We start from the raw sequence: 23,264 nt of genomic DNA, 5'->3' as shown, positions 1-23,264 counted from the left end.
AAAGACAGTGAAAGCTAATGCTAATCAATGTCGGTTTTGGTCTGCTTACATTTTGTCTGCATAATGACAGTCCACTACAGGTACTTGTAAACTTTACCAGAAACCACCAGGCCCAATCATGAGTTGAAGATTTCTGAACGTATTAAAGGGTCAGCCATACTGACATGTGAGGGTTTATGAAATGTAACAAAATAGATTAACAAAAACATGATACAAACGGTGGTCATAAGATGATATCCCGACTATTTGTTTCAGGTGTCCTGTAAAAAAATTTCAAAATGGTGGAAAAAATGTTTGATACATAGGGACTGTCAACAGTTTGTTAAAACAAAATTAGATCAAACTTTATTTATGTACAAATTATCACCTATGATGTATAAAAAAATAACTCAAAGTGCTATGTAAATAATAACGTCCATATTATAAGAAAATGAAAATCACACCCTGTCATCCAACATTATTTGGTATGTACACACTTTAACATGAATACAGTTTTGTGTTTTCTTCCCTAGTTGTCACATTCCGTAGAGGTAATGCATTTTCTAGCCCCACTCGGTTCAACCTTAAAGGGACACTGGGTATTAATTTACCACTACGTGTCGCTATATTGGATTGTCGGAAGGAAGAATACAAACTATGGAGATTCAAAGTTACCTCAAGGCACAATATTTTTCTTTTCATTTTTTTGCCTACCCTGTTTGGGGTTTGGGTACCTGTATGAACAAGATGGTCGACAATTATGTCATGTTTACTTTAGAAGAGGCTTTTTTTATGTCAAATAAATGCTAATTTCTAGACCTACGAGTATTTAAAGAATGCTTATACATATGATACTTCATGTATTTAGCTTATTAGATACATCAAAACTGTTATTTTTTTTAAATAAATGTCGTCTTTACCACGAGCAGGCACTAAATAATACACACTGTCCCTTTAACCATCAAAACAGATTGTATAAGTCTAACCCTGACCAAAGACTTTAACTCTAAAAATGTAATCCTAAAATTAGGGTCTGCACCGCACTTAGAAGAAATGTCTTCGAAAGGGCTAGGGCACCCCCCAAATCATTGTAATAATACTGAAAATAGACCTAAGAAAGTCACACATTTGAGTACACACACCCACACACAGAAACCATATAAACTCATACGAAAATATGGGAGGACCCAGAGAAATAATATGAGTTAAAACAACTAACTCCTTTGTCCTTTGCAATTGTAATTGATATATACTAAAGACTTTTCATTCAGCCATAATTGTTTACAATAGAAAAATTACAACAACAAAAAATGCCAAATCAGGGTCATAACCCAACTAAGCCTGTTACATTACAGAACAGTTTACAAAGCTGTGTTTTGAATGCCTTAACCTTTTATAATGCATACAATGTCAAACTTATCATGAATAAAGGATCCTCTTCATTATAAACATCACTTAACAGTTACTGATACCACAGTTGTTTTTGTGAACCTAAACACTAACTTGTATGTATTTTTTTATTTATCTGCAGGAATCGAATAATGTCAATGTTGTTAAATATAAAGGAGGAAAAGAAGATGTTGGAATACCTGGAGAGACAGGGACACCTGGTGAGACGTCTTGGATTTTGAACACATTTTTTTTTTATCAGTTGTGGTACATTCTGAGTCAACTATTTTCTTTTTTAATGGGATGCTGTCATTTATCAGCCCTTGCGTTTCCTGGAGACTTTGTGGTGAGAGCCCTCCATATTATTCACTACAGCAAAAACTTCTTGCTTAGGGTCTGTAATGTATTCTTGTTCGACAATGCTACTTGTCTCTGTAGATTGCTCAGGGTGCCAAAGGCAACCAGGGATTCAAAGGCCAAAAGGGAGAAAAAGGTGACTTGGGCCCTCCCGGTCCTCCAGGACCACCGGGGCGCTCAGGACTTGTGGTGGGTTCTGATGAAGATCTAGTTGTACAAAATAACTACTCTATTTCCCAAAGATGCTTTCTTAAGCGTTTTATGTTTGTTTAGGGTCCTAAAGGTGAGTCAGTCATCGGCTCTCCAGGTTCTCCTGGTTCTCCAGGCCAGCGAGGGGCCCCTGGGTTTGGACGCCCAGGTCCCAGGGGGCCTCCTGGACCGCCCGGATCACTACCTTCTGTTAGAGCAGGTGTGTATAAGGGCAAAGGTAGGGGTTATTGCATAAAACCAAGATAATGGATTAAGCTGGGATGCTGTCTGTTTTTTGGCAGTGATTTATTCTTTACAGCAAGCTTGCTACAGACCAGACTAACAACCAGGCCTAGATTATCCCCAAAAATACATCTGGAACTTCTACTAAAAAAAAATCAAAATTTTTACGGCATTTCCGCAAACTTTCTTTATACATTGCTTTGTTTTAATGATCCTGCATTAACATTTGACATATTGGCTATATTGTCATTTCATTAAACTCTGTTGACTGGATAACTGCAACAGTCATGGTATAGGAATTTATTTTCTTTATGAACGATCAATGAAATGAAACAAAAAATATTAATTAAATGGATAAGAATTGGAATTCTCTTGGTTGCCATTGTTAACAACATTAATAATATTATTTACAACGAGATTAGACGTGGTACTCCAGAATAAACATGCAGTAGACTGAAAAACAATATGAAAGAGAACGTTAGAATAAATAGGCAAACCTTTGTCTTTGTTGCATTGACCGGGAATTGAACCTGTGCAATGAATGTGGTGGGTGTGGGTGGGTGTATCCCTTAACCACTAGGGTCATAGGGGCACCATTTCCTGTGGTGCTTCTTAGGCAAGTACAGCCTGGTGGTGCCCATCCCTCCCCAGGCCGACAAATATTTCCACCCAGTCTCAAATCAGGGACCATTCGCGTGTTGGGTGAATGTGTTCACCACTGCACTACAGAAGAATTATGTTGCAAGCAAAAATTATAATATGGAACGACTGAAAAACTGAATGCTAATTAATACTTTATAAGTAGGAGGCATTTTCATTGAGCCGGTGCAAAGCTGTCCGCCAGGCTTTCTTCCTTTCCTTCAACACATTACTTGTAGAAAAAAAAAATTCTTATGAATTCTTTCACACTTCCATAAGGTTCTATAAGGAACTGTTATCATTGAGGGACACTTTTCCATTTTCCGATCCGTAGTTTTTATTATTGATCCTAACTATCTACAGCTGGCTTGATATAGCCAGGCCCTACCATCCTGGCTCAGCAAACGTGCAACCGATTAAGCCGAGATGCGCCTTTCAGACTAGATCGATCTGCGCTTTTTTATTTAGCCTGGATTTCTTTATTCCACTTTCGGCCCACATCCCCATATGTCAAAACATACAAAAACACAATGGTTGAGTGTATATATTGTCTTCAGGTGTGAGTGTCCCAGGCCCTCCTGGTCCTCCAGGTCCCCCAGGAATATCAAACCTGGTAATAAAGCATGGTCAAATTTCCTTAAAAGATACACTGTACGTGAAACTTCTCTTAAAGTGATGTTGTGCTCAGGTAACTATCTATGAGACAATTCATGATCTGACCAGAGAGACCATCCACACTCCTGAGGGAACGTTGGCATATGTATCTGAGAACGGAGAAGAACTTTACATCAGATCACAGAGTGGATGGCGTAAAATTTTGGTGTGTATACAACTAATGTATAGTTGCCCTGCACGATATGACCCCGAAACTCTTTTGTACCCTTCAATGCAACTTGAGTGTGTCAAATGTTACTTCCTCCTTGCAGCTTGGAAATTTGATCCAATCTGAACCATCGTTCTTGTCTCCAACTCAAACCCACAACAAAGCTGGAGAGTGGAGCCGATCTCATAGGAGCCACAGACAAGTACACTCGCATTAATTCATACAAACGACAATTGCTTTTGAATATATATATATATATATATATATAGAATAATATATTGTGTATTTATTGCATAGGAGCTGATTGAAGGAACGAGAGGATATCAGCCCAGTTTTAACCTACTGCCACAAACTTTTGATGCTGTTGCTGGTGTGAGCATAAATATTTTACAATCACGAAAGACTTTGTAGAGGTTTAATTTCCTGGAATTGAATTTTGTTCAAATTTGCACATGTGAAAAGCTCAGTTTTTCATAAGTAACAAGTTACAAACGTTCAAAATTGTCATTCAACATGGAAGCAAAAGCATTCTTTTTAAAACCTTTAATGAAAAAGATTCCTTTAAAATCTCAGGCTGCACATCTTGACAGAAGCCTCCTTTAAGTATCATTTTCTAACATGGAAACCTAGCTTTCTTTTAAAACCTTTCTTTAAACCAATTCCTTCGAAATCTGGTGTGGCACATTTTCACAGCTGAATTGTGAAAGCAGATTGAAACTGTTAGGTAACATTAAGCAACATGGAAGCCGGGCCTTCTTAAGAAGACCTTTCATCAAAACGATTCATTTAAAATCTCAGGTAACACCTACTGACGGCTGGATTTTCAACCGATTTTTTTAACATCATGGAAGCCAAGCCTTCTTCTGAAAATCCTTCATTAAACCGATTCCTTTATAATCTCCAGTGGCTCGCCCTGACAGCTGAATTTTTCAATCACATTTTTTGACAACTGTAAAGCATTGTGATTCAATATTGAAGCCGAGTTTTCTTATTAAAACCTTTGATTGACCCAATTCTTTACAATCTGAAGTGTCAACTTTATACAGCTGAATGTTTCAAATTACTTTTCGAAAGGTTGTTAAATATCGTAGCTCATGATGGAAGCCAAAGCTCCCTTTAAAAACCTTACAAAGTAGCTTTAAAACTTAAAAACCTCAGTGCGCATGTTAAACTCCATTTTCAACTTGGGCAAACTATTAAACAATTAAACTTGACTCATTAAGTGACTTTGTTATATTGATTTATTCAAAGCAGTTGAGTCTTACATTCTGACAGATACAACTCAAACGTTTTTTAAAGAATCAGGATGGATCATGGAAGCCAAAAACCTCAGCTCACACATTCTAACAGCTGAAATTTTGATCTCACTTTTCCATCATCTTCCAAATAAATTGTGACTCACCATAGAAGTATTATCTTCAAAAACCATAATAAGTAATATTGGATTATTTAAACACTGAATTCAAGTCACACACTGATATTTTTCTATTGAGTAAGTACTTTGAAATGTTAACATATTTAAAAAATAAGTTCTGGTCAAACATTTGGACGGCTGAATTTACCCAACTTTGTTTTGTAGGTTTTCAAAATTAGGAATGTACCATGAAAGGCAAGACTTTCTTAGGTCACAATTTCTGACAGCTGAACGGTGAAACTCAATTTTCTACAGTGTAAATATTGAGAGCGTGAAACTTTGAAACCTTACTATGAAATCCAAACTAACGAGGTCCCACATTCTAACAGCTAAATTTTCCATCTCAATTTCACAAAAAACCCTTTAAGAATTGACTTAAGGCAATAAATGCAACAAAACGTTAAAACAATGTTGTTTCAATCCTATTTTGTCTTTAATTCAGCTCCATTTAGTGGCTTTAAACGCTCCACTGAGAGGGGACATGCGAGGGATCCGTGGGGCCGACTTTCAATGCTACCAGCAGGCCAGGGCTATGGGCCTGACCACCACATACAGGGCCTTCCTGTCATCACACCTCCAAGACTTGGCCACCATCGTGAGGAAGGCGGATCGAAACAACATGCCTGTGGTTAATCTCAGGGTGAGGACAACACATGGAAAAAAACATCGCTAAAGCCCAGCGCGCATGTGCCGTATGATGCCTCTGGTGATCAGCATTTTACTTTCAGGGTTAGGTGTGTGAGGGCACTTTTTTAGTGGCAAACGGCGCAATACCAAAAGTGTCCAGTTTCAAACGTGTTTTATAATTTTGACGCTTACTCGCCGAATTCCTTTTATGTGCAAGTCAAGTCATGTTTATTTGAATAGCCCTTAATCACAAGGAGTCTCAAAGGGCTGCACAGACCACAGATTATTGCAAACCACAGACTATTATTACACTATCCCCTGATCTAAAACCTACATGAGGGCAAGAAAAAAACTCAACAACCTCAACATGAAGAAAATGAAAAAACCTTGAGAAGGGACCACACATGAGGTAATCCCCTTCCAGGATGACCAGGCTGCAATGGGTGTTTTAATAACATTTAATACACTGAACTGGTTGCCAGCCAGTTGCAGGGCACATCTTGGAACAATTTGGATCCGCCAAATGACCTGTCATGCATGTCTTTGGAACCGGGGATCCCGGAAGTAAGCCATTTATGTACTGGGAGAACATGCGAACTCCGAAAGCAGAGGCCAGTAGCTGGAATTGGACCACCGCACCGTGAGGCTGACGTGCTTACCACGTCTCAAAACGTTTCAGATGCCCTTCTGGTTAGATACACAAGTTAATTTGTTTTCTAAGATTATTCAAATAACAGGGGAACATTTTGGTGGGATAATTTCTTATTCCAGTGTTTCTCAACATTTTCTGAGTCAAAGCACACGTTTTTCTTTTTCTTTTTTTAAATTGAGGCACACCAACCATCGAAAATGTTAACATATAATTCCCGGTACCAGTTTGTTGTTTTTGGTGTGTGTTCGTGTTTTTTAATCTTAAATCACCAAGTTTTTATCATTCGTCGTCATCGTCACTCTGGAAGTATCACTAGTAGTTCATTTTATCTACTCATTTTACCATACATTACCATTTTCCAATATGTTTCCCTTTTTTTTTTAAGTTTTACTATATTTTTGTAATGTTTTTTTTACTCTAGAGCTATAGACTATAGACCGCACCTGATTATGAGCCTAATGCATTACTTTTTTAAAGGAAAAAACATTTTGCATATACATAAGCCGCTCCTATTCATAAGCCGCATGTGCCAACATTGAAACAAGAGATATTTAGAAAGAAAGACGTATTAATAATGACAGCATGTCTTGTACCTTAACCCCTTAAAGTTCAGACAGCCCATCTCTGGACTTTTGATGAACAAATACGTGTCTGTACGATGTCACCAGTCACTGAAATATGTCATGCCACATATCATGGTAAGCTTATACTTTTGGGATTCAAGATATGACAACCATTTTAAAATATACTCATCACAGTCTGAAACAAGATACCCAAAAACTATAAAGCCAGCGCAACTCACCATTACGTCCCTGGGCTATCTTCAACTTCTTTGAATGTCCGCGAAAATGGCTTTGTTATGCTTTGTTTTTCATGCTAGTTTTAAACTGACGTCTTCCTCGACACATATATTCCACCTGTCTCATTTTTATTATTCAGGCGCCCATGGTGGCAATTAGAAAAAAATGCATACTGGTATATTAACCGCATCATTGGATAAGCCGCAGGGTTGAAAGCTTATGACAAAAGTGGTGGGTTATAGACTGGAAATCATGATATATTGTATGTGTATAAATCATTTTGCGAGATAATGCATTTTTAAGACAGCATGTCTTGTCCTGTCCTATGATGTCATTTGAGGAACACCAGCACCCTAGTCAGCCAGTTGCCATATTCTTTTACGTGTTAATTAATTGAAGATGTGTTTTTAGCAAACTTTTGGTGGTTTTTGTGGAGAAAACCTAGGCATTGTGTCACAGGTGGATGCAGTAATGTTACAACAATGAGTCAACAGCCAAAAAGGGGCCGACTGGCAAAAAAAAAAAAAAAAAAAAAGGAGGGCTAACCAGGACCGATCAACAACGGGCGGCAGACACAGCCTTTGCGAAGTTCATCGAAATAGAAATTCAGTTTGGGAATACAGTACCTTTAAGTGTGCACGGCTTAAAATGACCGTTTTTAACTGTCCCGACCAATCAGGGCGAGATTCTGTTCAAAAACTGGATGTCCATTTTCTCTGGAAACGGTGCCATATTCGATTCCTCCATCCCCATTTACTCCTTCGATGGACGCAATGTGTTGACTGACTCTTCATGGTAAGTCTTTCAATCTCACTCACCTTCATTTCCAAAATGTAATCGGCGCACGATTAACATCTCTCCTTACTAGGCCTGAAAAACTGATCTGGCACGGCTCCAGCGTGATGGGAATCCGCGCAACCATGAACTATTGCGAAGCGTGGAGAACGGCTGACATGGCCGTGACCGGTCAGGCTGCACTGCTTCAGACCGGGCGCCTGCTGGGACAACATACCCGCTCCTGCTCCAACCACTACATAGTACTGTGTATCGAAAACACATACGTCGGGGACGTACATCAACACAAGACCTGAACGCAGCACAAAAGGCAGAATCCTGAGAACATTTGAGAAACAAGTCGCCTGTTGCAACAGGCTGGTGCTCTTACACTATGGATGACTGACCCTGGCACTTGTAGAAATGGATGTATAAATACTTAAATAAATACTTACAAATACATGCCATGTAAATGAATGAGCACGTAAATAAATCACGTAATACTCTAAAATAGGACATAAATGCTATTTATTCGTTTTGCATTTTGTCATTTATTTCCTCGTTTATTTATTTTAGTGGTTGTCAGGTATTTTTTTATTAATTTTGCCTTGTATTTTGTAATTTATTCCGTCGTGTATTTTGTCATTTATTTTGTGTAGTATGTCTTTTGTGAATTTCGTTGTGCATTTTCTTTTGTATTTTCTCGTGTATTTTTTGTTTATTTTGTCATGTATTTTTTAGTATATTTTGAGGTGTATCTGATGTTATTCAACTGAGGAGGAGGCCCAGTCTGCCTGAGATTTTTAAGTATCAGAAATGAAGTGCTCATCCAGTTTGGACCGCTTCTTTGTTTGAATAACAGTTTGTTGGAACAAAATTTATGAAAAAATACGTGCCAAAATGCACGATAAAATGAACAGAATATATATATATACCAAAACAAACGACAAAATACATGATAAATCACACAACAAAATACATGAAAAAATAAATACCAAAATAAATAAACGATAAACTACATGACAAAATACATGATAGATTACACAACAAAATACATAACTATAAAAATACCAAAATAAACGACAAAATACATGACAAAATATATACTAATATAAATAAATGACAAAATATATGAAAAAAGAAATACAGATATAAATGAATGACAAAATAAATACAAACATATGATAAATTACATCACAAAATACATGACAAAATATATACTAAAATTAAAAAAAAATTTAAATAAATGACGAAATATATACCAATATAAATAAATGGTCAAAAATATGACAAATTACATGATAATTTACACAGCAAAATATATGACAAAATACATACAAAAATAAATGACAAAAGAAATAAAAATATATGATAAATTGCATGACAACATACATGACAAAAATACCAAAAGAAATAAATGACAAAATAGACAATAAATTACACAACGAAATACATCACAAAATACACTACAAAATAAAAGACAAAATACATGTCGACAGGACAAACTACACAACGAAAAGAATGACAAACACATGACAAAATACAAGATATAATACATTACAGTATACCCGCAAATATAATACCAAAATTTAGAAATGACAGAAGGGATAAAATGTATGAATAAATCGCATTTATTCATACATTTATGTATTACCTGATTTATCTATGTGTTCATTTATTTACATGGCAGATATTTGTAGGTATTTATTTCTACATTCATGACTACGTATGGTAGGATTGGGCCTCCGTTGTACACATCATGCTTAGGGTTAAATTCCACTCACTACTTTTATAAAGCGACATAAAACTAAGGATGCAACCAAGTCAAGGTCAAGTTATTTATTTTTAATACGTCTAATCCCATTTCATTCTTGGTAATGGTTTCAAAAAATAATGACGGTATCTAGATATTAAGAGAACAAAAAGGTGTTGAGCTCATGATAATTTACTTTTAAAACTTTTTATTTTTATTTTGTTTGAGGATTTTTTTTTATATTTTAAATGGACTTTGTGTAATATTTGACCACTAGATGTCTCTGTTTCGGGTAATGCAACCAAAAAAAACCGTGCTGCAAAGCACAAGGAAGAATACAAACTACATGGACTCAGAGTGACCAAACCACACCCATTTTCTTTCTTTTTTTGCACATCCTTTTGCAAGGTTTTTGGGTCTACCCGTAGCAGCAGAATGGCGGTCAATCATGGGAGATCCTTCTTGAGACTCATCTTACGTAAATTGAATACAAATTTGAGGGTTCGTGCAGGTGCTTGAAATCCTTGAAAATGGTTACATTTCGGATGAAGTGTTTCTAAATGCTTGAAATTGTTAACATATTTCTCTGCTTAAAAATGACGCAAGCACTGCTCTTTGGTAGCTTTTTCTTGCCGTTGCATGTCTTCTTTCATCGTGATTTTTGGCAGCTGGCGTTAGTTTGTATGGCATTTCAATGAAACATCATCGCCCCCTATGGGTCGTGACCAAAAGGACAGGTGCACCTAAACATGGCATTATAAAATAAGTATTAGAGGAAGGATTACGTATCAGTTATGGACATTTATCATGGGCTATGCAAAAAAATGAAGGTAGCGTTTACCAGTATGAAATTGTAACGGGAAGATCTTCCTGCAACTGAAATCGTAAGCTACAAATTTGAACGTAACACATATACTGTGAAATACTTGTCTCAATAACAATAATAACTAAAAGTCGCAAATGTAATTTGCAGATATATTTGCAAAATACATAAATCACACCGACTGTGTTCTTTTAATAGTACTGGAGGAATTGGAAAATTGTTTGTGAAGGACTTTAAAAGTGCTTGAATTAGGCCATGAAAAAGATGTACAAAGCCTGAAATTTCTCAACCTACGAGTATTTAGGGGGGGGTGCTTGATTATATCATATTTCACGTATTTTTGTTTATTATTCTAATAATATTGTTTTTAATGACGTTTTTTACCACTAGAAGGTGCCAAATAATACACAATGTCCCTTTCATAGTTTGTGTTACTTTCCGTTGTTATTTCAAGTAGTTTGTTTTTTTTATTATTCCATCATTTAAACCAAAATTAAGCGTTAAATGGCGGACGATGTTTACATATATCAGTTTAATTCCAGAGAATCTTTTTAGGCATGCTAAAATTGGAAAGACCGTGCAAAAAAAAAGGAACAACTAATAGCACAGACAGTCAGCCCTGCTTTTCAATTTATGTTTTTCTCAATAATCCATTTTTATTCAGGATATTCAAGGAAATCAACAATTCACCCTCAATATGTAACTTTTTCATTTTGGATTTGTATTCATTTATCCTGTAGCAAAATATACTTTGGAAGTCTAGCGATTCACTTATTCATTCTTGATTTAAAAATTGTATTTGTGTGTGCGTGTTTGTTTATGTATAAATGGTATTTTTTACTCAAGCTTGTCATTTTCCTTTAGGCACTAAAGATAGTAAATGAACCTTCTGACCTAAAAAGTCCTTACTTTCAAATATTTACTGATTGTGTTGATACCTGTGACTTCATATTAACAATAACTGTGACATTTCTGACGCAAACGCTTGGCCTTTTGGCTTTGATTTTTGCATTCCGGAGATGGAATAAGAGCTTGCTCTGTCCACTCCACGCATCGGCCCGGTATTGCAGTACCTCCGGGAACGGTGCATTCGCAATGATCGCAGCAAGGCTTTAGGGCTAGGACCTTAGCTTGGCCTTTTGGCTGAGAGTAAGTGTCCCGGCTCCTAGGCTTTGTAGCGTATTATGAACTGACCGATAACGGATAATGAATAATGAATAACGAAGATAGATAAATAACCCTTAAAAACCCCAAACCCCAAACGTTTGAAATCTCCTCAAGAGTGAGAGAGAGGCCACGACAGTGAGAAAGTCTTGAGTTGTAGCATTACTTGAAAGACCTGGTCCAGACAAAGGGCTGGGGTGAAGTAGGAATTTTTCCACTACCTCTAAAGCAGGAGTGACAAACTCATTTTGCTCAGGGAGCACATGGTAGAAACAAACACCCTCAGTAAAAAAAAGTAAAAATAAAACAAATGAAAGAGTACTGTATTCAAAGGTGTGGGGGTGGGAAGGGGGAAAGCACAAAAATAAAATCACATCTTAAGCTAACCGGGAGCCAATCCAGGTTAGCTAAAATTGGGGTAATGTCTTAGTTGAAAGCCACGCTGCAGCATATATATATATATATATATATATATATATATATATATATATATATATATATATATATATATATATATATATATATATATATATATATATATATATATATATATATATATATATATATATATATATATATATATATATATATATATATATATATATATATATATATATATACATGCTCAGTAGCCTAGATGGTAGGGCGCCCGCTTTGAGACTGGGAGGACGCTGGTTCGCGCCTCGGCCGAGTCATACCTAAGACTTATAACATTGGTAAAATGGCGGCGCCCTCTGTTGGCTGCGGCTGCATCGGCTCGCTACAACAGGTCAGGTGTATCGACATTTCGTTCTGTGTACATTGTTACAAAGAATGACAATACAAAGGAAATTATTATTATTATATATATATATATATATATACAGGGTTGGGTAGGGTTACTTTAACTTGATTACTTTCAATTACTTTTGGATTACTCCAATACCAAATATGCTAATAAAAGACAAAAGAAAGTAAATATGAATAAAATTATGACTCACAACACATGGTAAGCTTTCTCTCCTGGCTATGATCTCTTTGATCTCCAGCAAAACTAGCTACTAAACTACCAAGACTGCACAAAATTTATTAATTTTATATATATATATATATATATATATATATATATATATATATATATATATATATATATATATATGTGTGTGTGTGTGTAACCGCGGTGTACTTGTCCCACCAAAGATCCACATTCACGCTGGACTGGATGATGAGGTTTTTATTATTACAGTTTCCGCAAATGAATGAGTCACAACATTAGCTTTTCTGCTGGCTTTGATCTCTTTTATCTCAGTAGCAGTTCCCTCTGAAAACTGCCCAAAGCATATCAAAGAGCTTTCTTTCCCATTTACATAAAATACATTTGTACATCCATTTTAACAAGATACTTTTAACAAGAGATCGTATAGTGGATTTTTAACGTTTACAATGAATTCAACATATTTTTCTTTAGTCTGAATTTTAACCAACATCATCCTTTTTAATATATATGAGAAAATAGAAATAGAACAATAATGAGTATAAAAACGGGTACAATTTACCTGCAAATGAATGAGTCACAACATTAGCTTTTCTGCTGGCTTTGATCTCTTTGATCTCTACAAGGGGAATTAATATTTTAGTAAAACAGAAACAAAACGAAAATAAATCTAAACAGCTTGACAACATCAATCACATCACTGTGCATGTTGAGAGATTTGTCAGCTGTGGTTATAATATTTAAAAATTAACTTCTTTTGTGGAACACCAAAAGATGTGTCTTACCAGTAGCAGTTCCCTCTGAAAACTGCCAACAAACCCCGCCTCCCGGTCACATGTCAGAAGCCAAAACCAAACCCCACCCCATACCAGCAGGTGGCACTGTTGGACTCATCCTTGCAGGACACTTACCAAAAACTATACACATATTTCAGCAGGAATTTCAATAAAACAAAAGTTATTATTACACCCGTTACATATATATATATATATATATATATATATATATATATATATATATATATATATATATATATATATATATATATATATATATATATAAATGATGGCTTGAGACTTTCTGTTACCTTGCTAATACTGTTACAAAACCTACAAAGTAGAAACATGTATTTATCAATGATCAATTACTTTGCGTTGAAACCAAAGAACAAACACAATTTGCAGGCTCAAGCATTTGACACATAAAAAAAACAAATTCAAATAACTTGTGCTGGCAAATTGTAATTTTGAGAAAAATTTAGCTGCTATACTGTTGAAAATGATCCCTCAGACCCTCCTTGTGATGACTTGGTCGCCATCGAGTGGACGTTTTTAGGAAAACCCAAATGTGGTCAAAAATGCTATTACTTACCTTTAGCATATCGAAAAATCTAACTTGATCAACAATAGAAAGCATCTTCTGTTTGGGGCTGATGTGTGCACTAATTAAAATCCTTTGTCTCACTATCGCCCTCTGCCATGAGGCAAGAGAATTGCATGCCTTACTCTGCATCACCTCAGCACAGTAATACATTACACACCGAATGCTTCATATTTATGATGTGAAAATTTGGCGATTCTGATAAAGAAATCCCAAAATTGGGAATTTAAATGTCAAACAACTTTAAAGCCCCATTGTGTAATATTTGATCACAAGATACCACTGTATTTGCTGATGCGAACGAAAACTAGTGCCACAGAGGACAGCGTAGCAGCAAGATGCCAGATAAACATGGCGGCTACTTCTAAGTATGTTAGCACATATACTTTTGAACTGTATTCAATATCAATCTTGTTTTTTTACTGTAAAGGTTTTTGTACCACTAGGGAGCACTAAATATTCCACACTGTCCCTTTAACACAACACAAATACAACCATGTAATGGATTTTCATTTTTTTATTTCCATGAGAGGCCCGTCTGCACATCACGCCATATGATGATAACATTGATAAAAATGGATGAAAACGACTTCAGATGGATGTAAATATGTTTTAAGGTTTCACAAGTACTCAATGCAACAGCCCCAGGGTGTAACATCCCATTTCAGTCAACAAAATACAGTACTGAGACCCCCTCACTACTTCACGCTTCAGTCGTCACTAATTCACACCTTCGCAGATTTTCAATTGAATTGTCTTTTTTGTCTTTGATATCAGTGTATCCTGCATTGTGTTTCTAATAGACAGCGCGGAACAGAAGAGAGAAGTTGTTCTTTTTTGGGTGGGTGTGACTCTCTGTGTGGGCGACTGTGATAGGCTGCGGTATGCTGTCAGTCAAACAGCCGGCGCATGCGCAGTCAAGGTCTCCGAATCAAAACAAACTGGGAAGGATACCGGCAGCTAGCTTTTTGAGCCTCGTTACATTGGTAGGAAATTCATCAAATAAATCAGACTCTAAGGAAATTTTAAGAAACGCAAAGAAATGCTGATCACCACAGGGTGCCGCATGGATTGTTATTGGGTCTGGAAATTGACTGAGGCGGCGTCGGGGGCAAGCAATAGCCTGCCTTTAGGTCAGGCCTACTGCTACGGCTAAGCGAATACCTGATGGTAGCGCGCAACCAGCCAGCGACTCGGTGCAGTACCCACACTGGCGGAGTGGCTTCAAGGTCCATGACGGTGTCGCGAGAGTCCAAGCGTTCCGATTTTGCGGGTGGGGTTATGGGGCTGATAATGTAGTAGTGGATGGGACGTGCGTGTTGAAGTAAGTGGGGGTCTCCACTCATTCCTGACTGAAGCTGCGTGTGCTTTTGACGAATGTCCTCCAATTTAATTTTAATTTTGTGTAATGTGCGTGTTGTGTCTTATCATGTGTTGATCTACAGTTGTTATTTTGTCACACAAGTCATCTTGGGTTAAGTTTGTCCCTTGGAGCTTTTTTAAAGGAGGGACGCTTCTTTGCGGATTTTAACTTTTCACGCGTGGGTCCGGTTCCAGTTATCCACGAAAACCGAGGGATCTCTGTACTTCCAATGAAACACGGCTTCTCTTGTTTTCTCTTTATTGCCAAGTGTCGTGCTGCTTGCAATGCTTCTGTCAAAGGTTTTTCGATTGTGAGGGGCGTCAGAAGGAAGTCATGGGCGTACGTTGATGAGCCGGATCTCGTCCACTCGATTTCGGTGCAGCTGAAAAGAAGGCGTGATCCAGCGACCGCACGAACATTGAGCTCCGCACCAGCTGAAGGAGCCCAGCTTGGTTCCACATTTCGGACACAACAGCTGCAAGCAAAGAAAAAATGCTTCAAATTCAAACAATTGGTGAGGTGTGGTTCACTAACGACACGGCTTCATGAAGTGAACGACGAACCAGCTCCCCATCAATAAACTCTCTTTCTTTCTCTTTCTCAATAAACTCTTTCTTTCTCTTTCTGTGTCCATATCCATTTATCTCTTTATTTCTCCCTCTCTCCCTCTCTTGTTTTCTCTTTTTCTCTATACAGTAGGTATTCCTTTCTTTCTCTCTCAATCTATTTTCGTCTTTCTCCTTTTCACCCTCCCATTCTCTTACATTCTCTGTTTTTCTCTTTCTTTGTAGCTCTCTCTCTTTTTTTATCTTGTTTTTAACGTTCTCTCCTTTTTTGCATCCCTTTTTTATCCCTCACTCTATTTTCCTCTATTGGTCTTTCAATTTTTCTCACTTTTATTCTCTCTCTTTCTGTTTTTCTGTTTCCCTTTTATTTTTCTACCTCATTTTTGCGTTCTCTTTCTCTCACACTCACTCTCTCTACATCCCTTTCTTTCTCTCACTCTATTTTGGCCCGTTCTCTTTTTCTCCCTCATACTTTCTCTTTTTCTTTTTCACTCTCTTTCTCTCTCGTTTTTGCTCTTTCTTTCTCTCCCTTTCTTGAAGGCGCTTGTGAATGGTCAAAATGATTTTGATAAGATGTGCCTTTTTTGGTCTTTCTTTCATTTTCAATCTTACCTCTCTTGCTACATAGGATTTTTGCATTTGATTAGTATAAAGAATTTGAAAGTTTAATTTAGGTAAACGTTTACTGCAAATTGAAACAATAAAGGCTATTATAATACAGTAGCATAATACATTTTCAAAAGATGAATTGATCTGGTACATATTCTTTCATTATAATTGATAATATATAATTAAAAATAAAAACATCTGAAGAACCGAAAGAGCGAGGTTTTTTCAGTGAGCCGGGCTCAAAGAGACGGTTCTCGAGTTAAATGAAACTCTACCTGTCCGTCCATGACACCGAGTAGCGCTTCTTCCATCCACTGTACTGGTTCAATGAAAAAGGATGTGCACTGCACTTCTTCTACAAAGAAAGAACACAAGGGGTGTCAAAAATAGATTTAATCCGGCCCACGAGACAACGCTGAGACAAAGAAAAGAGCTGCAGTTTTAAGTATGTCCACTAGATGTCACAAAAGTCTTCACACCTTCACTTTACAGTACTTTTCATCACCATTTGTCCTTTACACTTCTTTGTCATACTGTTTCATACATTTTTTAGTACTTTTCAATGCGCTTTGTACTTTTAAACGTTTTGATACTTTTGAGTACTTTTGCATAATTTCTTTTTTTTTACATTTCTTGTTCTCAGTATTTTCTATACTTTTACACTTTCTACTTCATTCTATTTTAACATTTTTTTCAGTCAATTTTTCACTTTACAATTTGAAGTACTTTTTCATACTTCCTATTACTTTTCAGTACTTTTTCAATATATTTAGTCCTTTTTCCCCACACTTTTTGTTGTCTTTCATACTTTTCAATACTTTAGGAACTTAATACATTTGAGCACAGTTTTCACTTTTTTACATTTTGTTTTTTCTTAGTACTTGTATAGTTTTTTTTCACTCTTCGACATTTCACTTTCTGTACTTTTTAATACATTTTCATACTTTTGACTACTTTTAAATAATATTTACTGCTTTCTCATACTTTTCTGTTCAGTACATTTTTCAAGAAGATTTTATGTAATTTTTGGTACGTTTTATAGTTGTCAGTACTTTCTCATACTTAACACTAGTTATTGTACTTTTCCAATTCGTTTCCACACATTTCACTTTTTTATATTTCAGTCTTTGGTACTTTTCAAACCGTTTTCATACTTTCTACTACTTTTCAGTACTTTTTCATACTAGTTTTTAGTTCTTCATTTTTTCTAGTGCATTTTTCACATGTTTATATTTTGGTTTTTAGTACTTTTCAAAAACTTTATTCTTTCAAAGAATATTTTTCACACAGTAATTAGGACATTTTCATACTCCTCTGTTCTTTTTTTCAGTACTTTCATACGTTACAGAAATTTTACATTTTCAATATTTTCAGTACTTTTTCATGCTTTTCAATAGTTTTCGTACTTTTCCCAAACTGTTAAGTGATTTTTTGTACCTTTTAAGGACGTTTTTATGTTTTTTTTCTACTTTTCCATACTGTTCATATTTTATAGCATTTCTATACTTTTGAATACGTTTTTGTACTTGTTCATGCTTATTAGCACTTTTTCATACTTTTCACAGATTACCTTACTTTTTCCATACTTTGCAGTATTTTTTCATACTTTACAGTACTTTTTTATTTTTTGTATTTTTTGTATTTTTTTTAATTTACTTTATTTTTTGAATTTATTTTATTTTTTTATTTACTGAGAGTGAATTTTCTACCATAGGGCTCCTGGGAAAAATGAGTTTGACCCTGGAGTACACCGAATGTACTTCCAGTTGAGCAGCCACATATTGACAAGTTTGTGGCTTTTTAATAAGGTACACAATCTCAGTCAGATTATTCATAAGTATGGTTAAAAATGAGTGAGCTTTTGGTCCTACCTGTCAGGTTTGAGGACTTTTTATGGCTGAAAGCTGATGCTCCTTCCCCAACAGGGTGACTTAAAAGACTGGATTTGCGGAACAGGGTTCTTCTGCAAAGGAGAAAGGGAACTTTTTTTGAGAAAGTTCAGAATGTTGCTCATTCACAAGATTATGTGTAGCCTAAAAATGATCCTGTTCATCAAATAAGATGCATTGGAACAGGAAGACATGGTATGGTGGCAGAACAAGTCAAATATTTTCTCAGTGTTCTACAAAGGTTTTGGACGTGTGGGTAAAATTCGAGACAAATTTGAATCAAACGGTCTTTTATGCAGCCAGTTTTCTTTTCTTTTTAACATTTTGAACATAGAAAACAACCTAAATTTTAATATGCTCAATCTGGACATATGTTATCTTCACACATAAATACACATTGCAGTTGGCCTACTTTGGCATTTCCCCACATTAATTTAATTTATTGAAGAAAACAACAAAATGACTTTGCTTCCTGCCTACTGCAATTATTTAGTTTTTTTTTTAATAAATACTCAGCTTACCTGTATTGTATCCTATTTAAACAACCTTTGCTTTACCTGTGGTTCAGGTTTACAATCTCTTTAAACTATGTGCATTTGTCTTTTTAGAGCCAATGGGGTTGTGTACATTATTTAACGCACATTACTCTTATTGGGATTACAGTGCGTGCCAATAAAAGTTGCACTGTCTTGAACGAGGCCTGATTCCGATATGATTCAATTTTTGTACTTTGTGCTAAAGCAATATATATATAAAAATATATATGTTATTGTTTACAAATATTTACATTGAACTGTCACTGTCTAAAAAAGGGGAATAAACATCCAGTGCCTAGAAGGTCCGCGACTTCTCAAGGGTTCTTATGGGGCTATCTGGTGCCCACGGACACCACATTGGCGACCTCTGCCAAAGAAGATCCTGATTTGTCAAGGAAATTAAAGTTTTCTTGCAAACATGCTTAGGTGTCGGCTTTTCTGAGAGCACTGCATACATGGAAATAAGCCTAACCGGCACTTCCTGCAGCGATAGGAAGCTTCAGATGAGTTGAACTGAGCGGGGTCAGCAGCAAACACTTCCCTAGGAACCTGCTGCAACTCTGCTCGGACACACAGAAAAAGAATAAAAAGCATGAAAGCACTGAGTCTAATGACAATTATCCTAAATACAACTGTAGGTACGCTTACCCGGGTATTTCTCAGTAATTTTTTTCAATCTGAATTGTTTATACACTGGATTGCTGGTGTCTACTTCACACTGCAAATCTTCATACAGACACAACTGTTCCTCAAAACCGCTGTTAACCCTGCACACCAATCACACGGTTTGTCTTGTTATACAAAAAAAGCGCAGCAGTAAATTGATGAGACGCTTACTGAACATCCTGCTTGACACTCTTGAGTCTGTGATAAGCTTCCGCGAAGCCCAGTTTATATCTCTTCATAAGGTAGGCAGTCACAATGGTGGCGCTGCGACTGCGTCCAGCCTGACTGAAACAAAAACACTTTCATGTCACACTTTTTGGAAATACTTGAGTTTGGATTACATAATGCCTCATTGATCAATTCTGTACAGTAATACGAATTAGAGGTAAGATTGGGCCTAAAAAAGAAAACTAAAAAAAAAAACAGCATGACACAACCGAGACCCCAGGGTATGAAAGCCTGAAAAAGGCAGAGCCGTAATTACTAACTTGATGTGCAGGACTGAGCCCGAAGCGAACCCGAAATTTCATATTTTATTCGTGAGGACTTAAAAAAAGAGCTGATTTATGATAAGAAATCTGATTGTTTTTTTAACAAAATATAACTTAAAAAAAGACTGGATAAACACTTACATCATTTATATATGTACACGCTCCCCTACTTACGACCATTCAACTTACGCAAAACAGTAGATACAAACATTTTTTTCGGGATGTCGAAAAATATCCGAACATTGCTGTAAGTTAGATTTTGTATTGTGTGCACCTTTTCCGAGTACTACCGGCGTGTGGTGGCGCTATGAGAGGTCACCCAGCATCCAACCCAAAGAAGAAATCCGTTTCCTCTTCCTTGTTCATGCGTAAATATTCAATACTGTCAATGTCTATACTATCTCCAGCGTGCTAAGAACTTTGACATTTTAATTGTTTAATATCTTGTGCATTCATTCAATATGGTTGGTGTAAAGTGTAAAGAAGACGCGAGCAGTTTCTTTTGAAATGAAAGTAGAATAAGACAGCTAGATGCGTTTGAGACAAAGGTCGGAACTCTTTTTTTCGGCCACTTTTTACCATGGAGGAGGACCTCTTGAAGGACATCTTCCAAAAGTAAGTTAAACTCTACTTTATTTATCTTTATAAAGCATGTGAATTTACGAAATATTTATTTTTTAGTACAAAACAATACAGGTTACTTATACTAGCCTAAAACATACTTAGATAAACCTTAAACCTACAAAATATAGCACTGAAATAACTTACGATCAAATTAAACTTATGAACGATCGTGCGGAACCTATCTCGTTCCAAAGTAGGACAGCGTCTGTACCTCTGTCTGCAGGTTACATTAATTGACAGTTTTCCATCATTGACAGATATTTTTGTAAGAGTTGACGGGGAACATTAGGCACTTAGCACAGCAGTAGTACTCCTTAAGAATCTAAAGCAGAACTTTCAGAGAAGAGGCAGACATAAAGAAAAACAATGGTGGGTGGAATTATTTTTTTCAAAAAAAAAGGCAGCGAGAGAGGAGCCAGGTCAACCCAAACGTTTAAATTAAGCCCGGACTCAAGATTTTATTTCTAATATGAATCACTAGTATGAATGAAAATGAATGAATGAAAACTTTATTTCGAACATAAAAATAAAAACAGGACAAAAACAATGAATCAACAACGAAATAATGTCACACATGTTCGAAAAGGGGTAGTCAGAAGCAGATGCTTATTTTTCCTACCCCTTTATCTTCCCTATGAAACACATTTTATATATAGCTCCTCTTATGTCCAATACAACAAAATCTCATGGATACACTCACTACATAGGTCAGATATCAATAATTATAATAGTTACAATAATCATATATTTCATACACCAATCTTCGCAATACCCATCCCTCAACGTCATAATGCGCATAATGTCACTGCGGCACCAGTGATAATACCAACAAAAATAAACACAATACTTATAACAGTTCTGATGTGATAATAGCACAATAACAACAAGTTAGCCATAGTTTGAAGTGCAGTATTTCCAGTCTCCCTCATATCCCATTTTCTTCATCTCTGTATTTCGCCAGTAATGCTTTTTTGTATTTAAATTTGAACACATGTATATTTGGACATTGTTTGATTTCATTTTGCAAATTATTCCAAAGTCTGACTCCACACACAGACACACACATACTTCTCCTGGTGGTTCTCACCTTTGGGATTTTGAATTCACCACAGCCCCTCAAGTTATAATTTCCCTCTTTCCGAGTGAATAATCTTTGTATGTATTATCCTTACCAGTGGACAAATGCCGCCCCGCCTCTTTCCACGGCTTCCCGAATGAACAAGCAACAATCATCCATGTGGCTCAAGAGGTCTGAGGTCACCTCATCCAAGACGTAGATCCATTTCTTGCAATAGCGGGAGTCCACAGGAAGTACAGGTCCCGGGTCCAAAGAGTCCACAGACAAGATGTGAGTGATGGCGGATTCCGTCAATCTTTGAGTGTCGTTAAGGTCAGCCGCTGATCCAATAAACACACCGGGATCCACAAGAAGCATGTCTGCAGGGTTAAACATACATCAATGATGCTGTTGACCTTATGATGGAGATACTATATGACCTTTCTCTTTTTTTGGTACACTTCAATCTGTGAGGTGTTTAACAGCATGTTTTAACGCAACTTTCATCTTTCATCCCTGATGCTGACAATAATATGGAAGGTTTTTAACATGATGTTTGGACAAACAGCTGAGAACAAATGTTAACTAAACCTGTTGGCTTAATAACTAAATGCAAACATGTTTCAAAAACCAGCACTGCGTGAGCTTAATGGAACACCCCTGCTTATCAATTGAAATAAGACCTGGATACGATAAATGTCTCTCACCTCGCATCTGTTATGGTCCTGGTTAGCGATGACAGTAAGTTTTGCAAATGTAAACGACATTTGAAATGTAAATTTGAACATTTAAAGTCCAATTAATTTACTGGTAGTGCATTTAAGGCATGACATTTTTAAATCTAAAGTATTAAAATGAAATTTACTGAACTTCTGGCTCGTGCATTTTAGTTAAAATTTGAGAATATTAAAAGAAAATGAATTTACCTAGTCAATTTAACCCTGCTGGTGGTAATAATACGTCACTAATTCTGGGCTAATTTATTCCCAGTGAATTTTACCGTCACTTAGTTTCAACAAGGAGGAAGTGGGGAAAAAGATAGCTGAAGTGATTGTTTCGTCACAAATAGACATCCGGCTAAAACATAGTGCCGATTTTAGAGTTCCTAGAGCGGAATCATATGCAATTTTAATAAATATGATAGGAGATAAAAATTGGAAACTTAAAGATATATTGCCAGGGTCAAAAATGAAAAGGGTAATCATTTTTAATAAATTACACTATTTTCACGAGCATAAGGCACATTTGCAGATTACATTTTTTTCAAAGCGTTGCCTATCGTGTGGTGCGGTTTGTATTGAGAACAGAGGGAGGGCACGATGAGCATATAATTTCTTAGAATTTCCTCTTAAGAAACTTTAATAAACGCAAAAACAAAACTAATACTAGTATTCTAATCATCTCATCAGCTGCATCGCTTATACTCAGCAGGGTCGCGGGGATGCTGGAGCCCATCCCAGCAACCATCGGGCAGTGGGCAATCC

At 36.4% G+C, this 23,264-nt stretch overlaps 2 protein-coding genes and 1 pseudogene across 4 annotated transcripts in view; 2 read left to right on the top strand and 1 right to left on the bottom strand.

The window, feature by feature from the left end:
- col15a1b (collagen, type XV, alpha 1b) overlaps positions 1–11,366 on the top strand; it is a 55,264-nt gene extending 43,898 nt beyond the window's left edge. For both annotated transcript variants that reach the window (XM_088344648.1, XM_088344739.1), the window contains 11 exons: positions 1,511–1,589; positions 1,689–1,714; positions 1,807–1,914; positions 1,999–2,134; positions 3,354–3,409; positions 3,485–3,616; positions 3,723–3,821; positions 3,917–3,991; positions 5,476–5,673; positions 7,792–7,907; positions 7,981–11,366. In XM_088344648.1, the coding sequence (XP_088200774.1) occupies positions 1,511–1,589; positions 1,689–1,714; positions 1,807–1,914; positions 1,999–2,134; positions 3,354–3,409; positions 3,485–3,616; positions 3,723–3,821; positions 3,917–3,991; positions 5,476–5,673; positions 7,792–7,907; positions 7,981–8,203 (1,248 nt within the window). In that variant the 3' untranslated portion in view covers positions 8,204–11,366. The remainder of the gene's footprint in view (positions 1–1,510; positions 1,590–1,688; positions 1,715–1,806; positions 1,915–1,998; positions 2,135–3,353; positions 3,410–3,484; positions 3,617–3,722; positions 3,822–3,916; positions 3,992–5,475; positions 5,674–7,791; positions 7,908–7,980) is intronic.
- Positions 11,367–11,442: 76 nt separating this feature from the next.
- Positions 11,443–11,557, top strand: LOC148373305 (U2 spliceosomal RNA; annotated as a pseudogene).
- A 2,924-nt stretch (positions 11,558–14,481) lies between these two features.
- dusp12 (dual specificity phosphatase 12) lies at positions 14,482–22,844 on the bottom strand. Of its 2 annotated transcripts, none has more exons than XM_088352970.1 (8): positions 22,707–22,844; positions 21,896–22,160; positions 19,780–19,893; positions 19,591–19,709; positions 19,415–19,502; positions 18,389–18,480; positions 16,793–16,872; positions 14,482–15,817 (listed from the first exon to the last, which is right to left on the bottom strand). In XM_088352970.1, exons 2-8 carry the CDS (start codon positions 22,156–22,158, stop codon positions 15,674–15,676), a joined length of 900 nt encoding a protein of 299 aa, XP_088209096.1. In that variant the 5' UTR covers positions 22,159–22,160; positions 22,707–22,844; the 3' UTR covers positions 14,482–15,673. The 2 variants fall into 2 exon arrangements, with proteins under 2 accessions (XP_088209096.1, XP_088209089.1); XM_088352963.1 differs by lacking the exon at positions 22,707–22,844 and adding an exon at positions 22,488–22,696.
- Positions 22,845–23,264: the final 420 nt, after the last annotated feature.

The sequence above is a fragment of the Urocampus carinirostris genome, chromosome 1, assembly GCF_059441175.1.
Source record: "Urocampus carinirostris isolate Australia breed hairy pipefish chromosome 1, RoL_Ucar_1.0, whole genome shotgun sequence".
Taxonomy (NCBI): domain Eukaryota; kingdom Metazoa; phylum Chordata; class Actinopteri; order Syngnathiformes; family Syngnathidae; genus Urocampus; species Urocampus carinirostris.
This window is presented reverse-complemented; position numbering and strand designations above follow the sequence as displayed.

Coding starts and splice junctions, on each gene's coding strand:
- dusp12 (XM_088352963.1), bottom strand. Junction 18,481..19,414: donor TATCGCTGCAGGAAGTGCCG/GTTAGGCTTATT, acceptor TCTCCTTTGCAG/AAGAACCCTGTTCCGCAAAT. Junction 16,873..18,388: donor AAAGTCCTCAAACCTGACAG/GTAGGACCAAAA, acceptor CTTTCTTTGTAG/AAGAAGTGCAGTGCACATCC.